Source organism: Entelurus aequoreus, linkage group LG16 (assembly GCF_033978785.1).
Source record: "Entelurus aequoreus isolate RoL-2023_Sb linkage group LG16, RoL_Eaeq_v1.1, whole genome shotgun sequence".
Taxonomy (NCBI): Eukaryota; Metazoa; Chordata; class Actinopteri; order Syngnathiformes; family Syngnathidae; genus Entelurus; species Entelurus aequoreus.
In genome coordinates this window covers 7,967,449-7,979,680 of record NC_084746.1, presented here as the reverse complement: position 1 = coordinate 7,979,680, position 12,232 = coordinate 7,967,449, and the positions used below count along the sequence as shown (strand labels likewise).

At 32.8% G+C, this 12,232-nt stretch overlaps 1 protein-coding gene across 1 annotated transcript in view; it reads right to left on the bottom strand.

The window, feature by feature from the left end:
• Positions 1-562: 562 nt before the first annotated feature.
• The window catches only part of LOC133631437 (uncharacterized), a 15,456-nt gene continuing 3,786 nt past the window's right edge, over positions 563-12,232 (bottom strand). The window contains exons 2-6 of the mRNA XM_062023639.1: positions 11,392-11,460; positions 3,873-3,981; positions 3,723-3,767; positions 1,276-1,415; positions 563-1,213 (exon numbers count right to left, since the gene is read on the bottom strand). Of these exons, the coding sequence (XP_061879623.1) occupies positions 563-1,213; positions 1,276-1,415; positions 3,723-3,767; positions 3,873-3,981; positions 11,392-11,460 (1,014 nt within the window). The remainder of the gene's footprint in view (positions 1,214-1,275; positions 1,416-3,722; positions 3,768-3,872; positions 3,982-11,391; positions 11,461-12,232) is intronic.

Genomic DNA, 12,232 nt, shown 5'->3' with positions numbered 1-12,232 from the left:
AGTAAAACCTTAAAGTCGCATCTTAAGTGCACAGGAAAACAGTGCAGGTGAGCCAGTATAGGTATATATATATATATAGGTATATATAAATATATATATGTATATAAAGGTATATACAGTATAGGCGTAATATGATCAAACTTTCTTGTTCTTGTCAAAAGTCTAGCAGTCGCATTTTGTACCAACTGTAATATTTGAATGCTAGACATAGGGAGACATGAAAATGATAGGTTACAGTAATGGAGACGAGACGTAACGAACGCATGAATAATGATATATATATATATATATATATATATATATATATATATATATATATATATATATATATATATATATATATATAGCCTAATATATAATTAGACAATAATTACATTGATAAAAAGTGATGACAATTCTCTTATTAAACATGATGTGTTTAAAGTGATGAAACAGCCAACACACAGGACCACTTTTAAAAATGTATTGTTGTTATTCCGCTTAATATCGCATGTAATTAATGATAACAACACAGGTTTTGATTTAGACTTGACAGGTTTGTTGGTGGTCTGGTTTAGGGTTTTTACTGCTCCTCAGGGTCTGGATTGGCAAAGTGGGAGGGGTCATAGAGGTCACGTTTAAAATCATAGGGGTCAAAGTAAGGGTTGTTGTCTTCTTTCTTGGTGCTTCCTGCAGGCACGCTTTCCTCAGCGTTTGCGTCGTCCTCGTTCACCGCCTTCTCTTCAACAGGCTCCGTGGTGTCCTGCACGGGACTGAGGGGGTAGTCCATGAGGCAATCGGGATCCCAGTAAGGGTCGCAGTGGTAGTCCATTTGTTTCACAGTGATGGGAGGAGGTGGAGCAGACTTTTTGGGAGGAGCTGGAGGCTGTTGAGGAGGATGAGGAGCAGCGGATTTGATCTCTTCCTCCGTTCTGGGCCTGCAGGCCGGGTTGTGCCGTGGGTCGCACAGCACCACCACGGCCCCGGTGGGCATGTAGACAATCTGAGGTTTGCAAAGAGGGTCTTTGGGGTGGCACAGGTAGATCCTCTGAGCATGCTCCAGAGGGTCAGATGTAGGAGCTGGGGTGGTGGGAGGCTGGGTGGCGGTAGTAGGAGCTGCAGTGGTGGTCTGTACACCTAAGACACTTTGGTAGCTGGAGGCATCCGGGCCATAGGTGAGCTCCAAGTGGCGCATCTGCTGGTACAGCATCCGGATTCTGTCTATCTCATAGATCTGACAGAGAAACACATGAGACTTACAGTGCAACGTAATCATTCTGAAGACAATAAACGTACTCCTTCAATATGTCCGATGCTGGTGTAGAAGCGGTAGTAGGACTGGAAGTCAGGTGTGCCTCTGTACCACTTGGGGTCCATGTTCCTCTTGGCTCGAGAATGAGTCAAGAACCCGTGCGCCTTGGCCGACTCAATGCTGACTGCATTTCATGTGAAGGAGGAAGAGAGCAGGAAGTTGATATACATTGAGGGCCACATTGCAGTTATGGCTGCCCTCAGAGGGGCGCTTCTGGGAACATCATATTTTAATACAAATTAATTAATTAATTAATACATACAATTATTACTAATATAATAACACATATTAAAAAGTATGTATTATTTGTGTATATGATTTAAAATAGTACAAAAATCATTTCACGTAAATAGAAAAGTGTGAAATTTTTTTGTAATTGGGGTTCTCCAAATAAAATTCTGCTTTGGGCCCAAATGTATCTATGGTATGATCTAATAATAATAATAACAATAATAATAATAATAATAATAATAATAATAATAATAATAATAATAATAATAATAATAATAATATTGGTCTTGGAAGTGCGCACATAAACGATCTAATAATAATTATAATAATAATAATAATATTGGTCTTGGCAGTGCTGACATAAACAATCTAATAATAATAATAATAATAATAATATTAATAATAATAATATTGGTCTTGGCAGTGCTAACATAAACAAGTTGTATGCTTTCATGAAAACACCCACCATCATTTTAATAAAATTAGACCCACAAAGTTCTCTTACAATAATAAAATTCCTTCTTTTAAAAAAAATCATTTCACGCGAATAGAAAAGTGTGAAAAAAATGTGTAATTAGGGTTCTCCAAATAAAATTCTGCTTTGGGCCCAAATGTATCTACGGTATGATCTAATAATAATAATAATAATAATAATAATAATAATAATAATAATAATAATAATAATAATATTGGTCTTGGCAGTGCTCACATAAACGATCTAATAATAATAATAATAATAATAATAATATTGGTCTTGGCAGTGCTGACATAAATAATCTAATAATAATAATAATAATAATAATAATAATAATAATAATAATAATAATATTGGTCTTGGCAGTGCTGACATAAACAAGTTGTATGCTTTCATGAAAACACCCACCATCATTTTAATAAAATTAGACCCACAAAGTTTTCTTACAATAATAAAATTCCTTCTTTTAAAAAAAATAATTTCACGCGAATAGAAAAGTGTGAAAAAAATGTGTAATTGGGGTTCTCCAAATAAAATTCTGCTTTGGGCCCAAATGTATCCATGGTATGATCTAATAATAATAATAACAATAATAATAATAATAATAATAATATTGGTCTTGGCAGTGCTGACATAAACAATCTAATAATAATAATAATAATAATAATAATAATAATATTGGTCTTGGCAGTTCTGACATAAACAAGTTGTATGCTTTCATGAAAACACCCACCATCATTTTAATAAAATTAGACCCACAAAGTTTTCTTACAATAATAAAATTCCTTCTTTTAATAAAAAAAATCAAATATATTTCCGATATATCTGTCTCTGTAGCACTGAGGTGCATAGCACCTTGCGCATTTATTCTATTTTATTTACATTTTTTAAATATTTTTTTGTTTTTTGAAATGTTGATGGTGCAATGTGAACCTGACAATGAAAGTTTTCTTTTTTGTTTCAAATAACTTTTTAAAAGTATCATATTACTTTGTTATGCCCCACGATGTTACTTTCTAAGACACCTAGTGGTGGAAATTAGTATTGCAGTTTGAGTTGTGTTTTGACCCTCCTGTCTTGCCGTCCATCCATCCATCCATTTTCTACCGCTTATTCCCTTCGGGGTCGCGGGGGCGCTGGAGCCTATCTCAGCTACAATCGGGCAGAAGGCGGGCTACACCCTGGACAAGTCGCCACCTCATCGCAGGGCCAACACAGATAGACAGACAACATTCACACTCACATTCACACACTAGGGACCATTTAGTGTTGCCAATCAACCTATCCCCAGGTGCATGTCTTTGGAGGTGGGAGGGGCCTATCCCCAGGTGCATGTCTTTGGAGGTGGGAGGAAGCCGGAGTACCCGGAGTAGAACCCACGCAATCACGGGGAGAACATGCAAACTCCACACAGAAAGATCCCGAGCCCGGGATTAAACTCACGACTACTCAGGACCTTCGTATTGTGAGGCAAACGCACTAACCCCTCCGCCACCGTGCTACCCCCTGTCGTGCCGAAGTTAACTTAAATTAATTTGGACTTTTTTGTGTATAATGACCTTTGTAAAAGCCCAGTGTTGGATACAGCTCTTGTAAGAAGTGTGTGTGGTCATATTGTTCACTTCCTGCGGTATGCTTACCAATGACACCCCTATAGAAAGAAAATGCACCAACGTTCTACTCAAGATGTTAGACTACAAGGCTGCTTCATAAAAGACCAAATACCTGCATCTTTGTTGAGTCGCATCAGAGACGAGGCTTGCAGCAAGGCTGTAGGGAGGTGGAGAAGTCATACTTCAACTAAAAAAGACATACTTCAACTAAAAAAGTCATACTTCAACTAAAACTCTAAGATGATCTAAATAGCACACACACCTGGCATGATCAGCAGGCAGCATAGCACCCCCAGCAGGCACACTCCACAACTCATCCTTGGCATCTGCAACATGAACATCTTCACCTGCCATACTTCACCACTTATGAGCTAATAATAGGAGAAGGAGGAGGGTTGCACTCTTTATATCTCGCACTGTCTCTCAATTTGTAGTATGGAAGTTTGCAGAATCCCAGTTAAAAAAGGTTGGTTGTCACATATACCCTTATATTCTACCGATTGTCCCTCTCGGTATTGCGGGGGGGCTGGAGCCTATCCCAGCTGCGGAAGGCCGGGTCCACCTCATCACAGGGCCAACACACGCGAATGTGAGCCCCACCTAAAAGAGTTCAGTTTTTACCAAAGGCAGCAATCATAAATGAATCTTTCAGCACATACACAATGTTGACATCTATAGTTATATTTTGATAAACAATCATAAATGAATCTTTCAGCACGTACACAATGTTGACATCTATAGTTATATTTTGATAAACAATCATAAATGAATCTTTCAGCACGTACACAATGTTGACATCTATAGTTATATTTTGATAAACAATCATAAATGAATCTTTCAGCATGTACACAATGTTGACATCTATAGTTATATTTTGATAAACAATCATAAATGAATCTTTCAGCACGTACACAATGTTGACATCTATAGTTATATTTTGATAAACAATCATAAATGAATCTTTCAGCACGTACACAATGTTGACATCTATAGTTATATTTTGATAAACAATCATAAATGAATCTTTCAGCACATACACAATGTTGACATCTATAGTTATATTTTGATAAACAATCATAAATGAATCTTTCAGCACGTACACAATGTTGACATCTATAGTTATATTTTGATAAACAATCATAAATGAATCTTTCAGCACGTACACAATGTTGACATCTATAGTTATATTTTGATAAACAATCATAAATGAATCTTTCAGCACATACACAATGTTGACATCTATAGTTATATTTTGATAAACAATCATAAATGAATCTTTCAGCACGTACACAATGTTGACATCTATAGTTATATTTTGATAAACAATCATAAATGAATCTTTCAGCACGTACACAATGTTGACATCTATAGTTATATTTTGATAAACAATCATAAATGAATCTTTCAGCATGTACACAATGTTGACATCTATAGTTATATTTTGATAAACAATCATAAATGAATCTTTCAGCACGTACACAATGTTGACATCTATAGTTATATTTTGATAAACAATCATAAATGAATCTTTCAGCACGTACACAATGTTGACATCTATAGTTATATTTTGATAAACAATCATAAATGAATCTTTCAGCACGTACACAATGTTGACATCTATAGTTATATTTTGATAAACAATCATAAATGAATCTTTCAGCACGTACACAATGTTGACATCTATAGTTATATTTTGATAAACAATCATAAATGAATCTTTCAGCACGTACACAATGTTGACATCTATAGTTATATTTTGATAAACAATCATAAATGAATCTTTCAGCACGTACACAATGTTGACATCTATAGTTATATTTTGATAAACAATAATAAATGAATCTTTCAGCACGTACACAATGTTGACATCTATAGTTATATTTTGATAAACAATCATAAATGAATCTTTCAGCACGTACACAATGTTGACATCTATAGTTATATTTTGATAAACAATCATAAATGAATCCTTCAGCACGTACACAATGTTGACATCTATAGTTATATTTTGATAAACAATCATAAATGAATCTTTCAGCACGTACACAATGTTGACATCTATAGTTATATTTTGATAAACAATAATAAATGAATCTTTCAGCACGTACACAATGTTGACATCTATAGTTATATTTTGATAAACAATCATAAATGAATCTTTCAGCACGTACACAATGTTGACATCTATAGTTATATTTTGATAAACAATCATAAATGAATCTTTCAGCACGTACACAATGTTGACATCTATAGTTATATTTTGATAAACAATCATAAATGAATCTTTCAGCACATACACAATGTTGACATCTATAGTTATATTTTGATAAACAATCATAAATGAATCTTTCAGCACGTACACAATGTTGACATCTATAGTTATATTTTGATAAACAATCATAAATGAATCTTTCAGCACGTACACAATGTTGACATCTATAGTTATATTTTGATAAACAATCATAAATGAATCTTTCAGCACGTACACAATGTTGACATCTATAGTTATATTTTGATAAAAAATCATAAATGAATCTTTCAGCACGTACACAATGTTGACATCTGTAGTTATATTTTGATAAACAATCATAAATGAATCTTTCAGCACGTACACAATGTTGACATCTATAGTTATATTTTGATAAACAATCATAAATGAATCTTTCAGCACGTACACAATGTTGACATCTACAGTTATATTTTGATAAACAATCATAAATTAATCTTTCAGCACGTACACAATGTTGACATCCATAGTTATATTTTTATAAACAATCATAAATGAATCTTTCAGCACGTACACAATGTTGACATCCATAGTTATATTTTGATAAACAATCATAAATGAATCTTTCAGCACGTACACAATGTTGACATCTATAGTTATATTTTGATAAACAATCACAAATGAATCTTTCAGCACGTACACAATGTTGACATCTATAGTTATATTTTGATAAACAATCATAAATTAATCTTTCAGCACGTACACAATGTTGACATCCATAGTTATATTTTGATAAACAATCATAAATTAATCTTTCAGCACGTACACAATGTTGACATCCATAGTTATACTTTGATAAACAATCATAAATGAATCTTTCAGCACGTACACAATGTTGACATCCATAGTTATATTTTGATAAACAATCACAAATGAATCTTTCAGCACGTACACAATGTTGACATCTACAGTTATATTTTGATAAACAATCATAAATGAATCTTTCAGCACGTACACAATGTTGACATCTATAGTTATATTTTGATAAACAATCATAAATGAATCTTTCAGCACGTACACAATGTTGACATCTATAGTTATATTTTGATAAACAATCATAAATGAATCTTTCAGCACGTACACAATGTTGACATCTATAGTTATATTTTGATAAACAATCATAAATGAATCTTTCAGCACGTACACAATGTTGACATCTATAGTTATATTTTGATAAACAATCACAAATGAATCTTTCAGCACGTACACAATGTTGACATCTATAGTTATATTTTGATAAACAATCACAAATGAATCTTTCAGCACGTACACAATGTTGACATCCATAGTTATATTTTGATAAACAATCATAAATGAATCTTTCAGCACATACACAATGTTGACATCTATAGTTATATTTTGATAAACAATCATACATTAATCTTTTAGCACGTACACAATGTTGACATGTGTAGTTATATTTTGATAAACAATAATAAATGAATCTTTCAGGACATACACAATGTTGACATCTATAGTTATATTTTGATAAACAATCATAAATGAATCTTTCAGCACGTACACAATGTTGACATCTATAGTTATATTTTGATAAACAATAATAAATGAATCTTTCAGCACGTACACAATGTTGACATCTATAGTTATATTTTGATAAACAATCATAAATGAATCTTTCAGCACGTACACAATGTTGACATCTATAGTTATATTTTGATAAACAATCATAAATGAATCTTTCAGCACGTACACAATGTTGACATCTATAGTTATATTTTGATAAACAATCATAAATGAATCTTTCAGCACATACACAATGTTGACATCTATAGTTATATTTTGATAAACAATCATAAATGAATCTTTCAGCACGTACACAATGTTGATATCTATAGTTATATTTTGATAAACAATCACAAATGAATCTTTCAGCACGTACACAATGTTGACATCTGTAGTTATATTTTGATAAACAATCATAAATGAATCTTTCAGCACGTACACAATGTTGACATCTATAGTTATATTTTGATAAACAATCATAAATGAATCCTTCAGCACGTACACAATGTTGACATCTATAGTTATATTTTGATAAACAATCATAAATGAATCTTTCAGCACGTACACAATGTTGACATGTATAGTTATATTTTGATAAACAATAATAAATGAATCTTTCAGCACGTACACAATGTTGACATCTATAGTTATATTTTGATAAACAATCATAAATGAATCTTTCAGCACGTACACAATGTTGACATCTATAGTTATATTTTGATAAACAATCATAAATGAATCTTTCAGCACGTACACAATGTTGACATCTATAGTTATATTTTGATAAACAATCATAAATGAATCTTTCAGCACATACACAATGTTGACATCTATAGTTATATTTTGATAAACAATCATAAATGAATCTTTCAGCACGTACACAATGTTGACATCTATAGTTATATTTTGATAAACAATCATAAATGAATCTTTCAGCACGTACACAATGTTGACATCTATAGTTATATTTTGATAAACAATCATAAATGAATCTTTCAGCACGTACACAATGTTGACATCTATAGTTATATTTTGATAAACAATCATAAATGAATCTTTCAGCACGTACACAATGTTGACATCTGTAGTTATATTTTGATAAACAATCATAAATGAATCTTTCAGCACGTACACAATGTTGACATCTATAGTTATATTTTGATAAACAATCATAAATGAATCTTTCAGCACGTACACAATGTTGACATCTACAGTTATATTTTGATAAACAATCATAAATTAATCTTTCAGCACGTACACAATGTTGACATCCATAGTTATATTTTTATAAACAATCATAAATGAATCTTTCAGCACGTACACAATGTTGACATCCATAGTTATATTTTGATAAACAATCATAAATGAATCTTTCAGCACGTACACAATGTTGACATCTATAGTTATATTTTGATAAACAATCATAAATGAATCTTTCAGCACGTACACAATGTTGACATCTATAGTTATATTTTGATAAACAATCATAAATGAATCTTTCAGCACGTACACAATGTTGACATCTATAGTTATATTTTGATAAACAATCATAAATGAATCTTTCAGCACATACACAATGTTGACATCTATAGTTATATTTTGATAAACAATCATAAATGAATCTTTCAGCACGTACACAATGTTGACATCTATAGTTATATTTTGATAAACAATCATAAATGAATCTTTCAGCACGTACACAATGTTGACATCTATAGTTATATTTTGATAAACAATCATAAATGAATCTTTCAGCACGTACACAATGTTGACATCTATAGTTATATTTTGATAAACAATCATAAATGAATCTTTCAGCACGTACACAATGTTGACATCTGTAGTTATATTTTGATAAACAATCATAAATGAATCTTTCAGCACGTACACAATGTTGACATCTATAGTTATATTTTGATAAACAATCATAAATGAATCTTTCAGCACGTACACAATGTTGACATCTACAGTTATATTTTGATAAACAATCATAAATTAATCTTTCAGCACGTACACAATGTTGACATCCATAGTTATATTTTTATAAACAATCATAAATGAATCTTTCAGCACGTACACAATGTTGACATCCATAGTTATATTTTGATAAACAATCATAAATGAATCTTTCAGCACGTACACAATGTTGACATCTATAGTTATATTTTGATAAACAATCACAAATGAATGTTTCAGCACGTACACAATGTTGACATCTATAGTTATATTTTGATAAACAATCATAAATTAATCTTTCAGCACGTACACAATGTTGACATCCATAGTTATATTTTGATAAACAATCATAAATGAATCTTTCAGCACGTACACAATGTTGACATCCATAGTTATACTTTGATAAACAATCATAAATGAATCTTTCAGCACGTACACAATGTTGACATCTATAGTTATATTTTGATAAACAATCACAAATGAATCTTTCAGCACGTACACAATGTTGACATCTACAGTTATATTTTGATAAACAATCATAAATGAATCTTTCAGCACGTACACAATGTTGACATCTATAGTTATATTTTGATAAACAATCATAAATGAATCTTTCAGCACGTACACAATGTTGACATCTATAGTTATATTTTGATAAACAATCATAAATGAATCTTTCAGCACGTACACAATGTTGACATCTATAGTTATATTTTGATAAACAATCATAAATGAATCTTTCAGCACGTACACAATGTTGACATCTATAGTTATATTTTGATAAACAATCACAAATGAATCTTTCAGCACGTACACAATGTTGACATCTATAGTTATATTTTGATAAACAATCACAAATGAATCTTTCAGCACGTACACAATGTTGACATCCATAGTTATATTTTGATAAACAATCATAAATGAATCTTTCAGCACATACACAATGTTGACATCTATAGTTATATTTTGATAAACAATCATACATTAATCTTTTAGCACGTACACAATGTTGACATGTGTAGTTATATTTTGATAAACGATAATAAATGAATCTTTCAGGACATACACAATGTTGACATCTATAGTTATATTTTGATAAACAATCATAAATGAATCTTTCAGCACGTACACAATGTTGACATCTATAGTTATATTTTGATAAACAATCACAAATGAATCTTTCAGGACGTACACAATGTTGACATCTACAGTTATATTTTGATAAACAATCATAAATTAATCTTTCAGCACGTACACAATGTTGACATGTGTAGTTATATTTTGATAAACAATCATAAATGAATCTTTCAGCACGTACACAATGTTGACATCTATAGTTATATTTTGATAAAGACAGGGAAAATCACGCGTACATAAACTGGGCGTACAACAACAACAACAAACATGGCAGTAGACGTTAAGTTAATTCCTGAAATGCAAACTTACCCTTACAAAAACGATGCATATTCACCCAGGAGAGTCTTGATAGCAAAGTATTTGACCCAGACACACACAAAGAAGTTGTAGACCTCCATACTTTGACAAGTTTTGTGGTGTAAAATGACGTCAGAGCACACCATTGTTCAACATGTCGGAGAACTCGAGGATGGATAATCCTTGTTATTACTCCACACATCTTTTTTTGATGAAGTATAGGTTCTGTAGTCTAATGCATACTTTGATTTGTGCAGGAAGATCTAGGCCCCTGGATGTCAATGTCAGTCGTCAACGCAATTAAACTTGCCTTTGAAAGAGGTATTTCCCATTTCAATAAGATTGCAACAACCATCCCTGAGATGTGGTTGGTTGTCACAACACGTTATTGATTGTTAATGACATTGTTGTTTTGTTCATGACAGCGAGACACATTGACTTGAGTTATTAAAGATGTTGTCATGATTAGCAGAGTGACAAACAACCACCCTACTTTTTAAAGCAAAAAGAGTCACGCTCACCTGCTGCTGCTGCATCACTCCTGCAGTGCTGCTCTGGTCTCACCTGCCTCACATCATACCTGTTCATAAATACCTGTATGAAGAGTCTCCACTGAGCTCCTCCCCTCATGCATCTGCAGCAGTGACACCTGCAAGCACACATGTCAGTTGTCCTAAAGTCAATAAGATATTGAAGGTGCAGGCATTGGTTACAACTGCTGCATTTTTGCTTCAAATGTGTTCCATTTTGTCTTATGGCTCAAGTATGTCAAATATGCGTGACAAAACATGTCCCAGGAGGTCAAAAATGAACCCCTGTCCCAAAACAGATGGTGAGAAAATAGAGGGGGAGCAGAGCCAACTGATGTTTAGGTCCTGAAGAAGGAATGTTGGTCTGCTCTTAATGTGTGGCTTGGAGGCTGGTGACATGACCACACCATAGTCTCTCATTCCTAGTCATCAATGCATAAGTCCTGTGTTCATTTTCTGCCCATTTTCATGTTTGCTAGTAAGTTCCACTTGAACGCCAGCAAGCAAGGCTGCAATCAAGGAGCAGGAGAAGGAAAGAAGACGTCTCCAGGTGTTCTGCCAGGTGGTCAACATCAGTACCTGTAATTGTGCTGTGCAGAAGACAAACATGGGGTTTCTCACAAATGACAGGCTTGATCTCACGTCTATGCAGACACAAGCCTGACTTATAAGGAAAACATACATTTTTTTATCCATATTTTTTGGGTTCTTTAGCACAGTGTTTTTCAACCACTGAGATACAGTCTGCTGTGCCGTGGGAGATGATCTAATTTCACCTATTTGGGTTAATTTTTTTATTTGCAAAGCAGTAATTATAGTCTGCAAATGATGTGTTGTTGTTGAGTGTCGGTGCTGTCTAGAGCTCGGCAGAGTAACCGTGTAATACTCTTC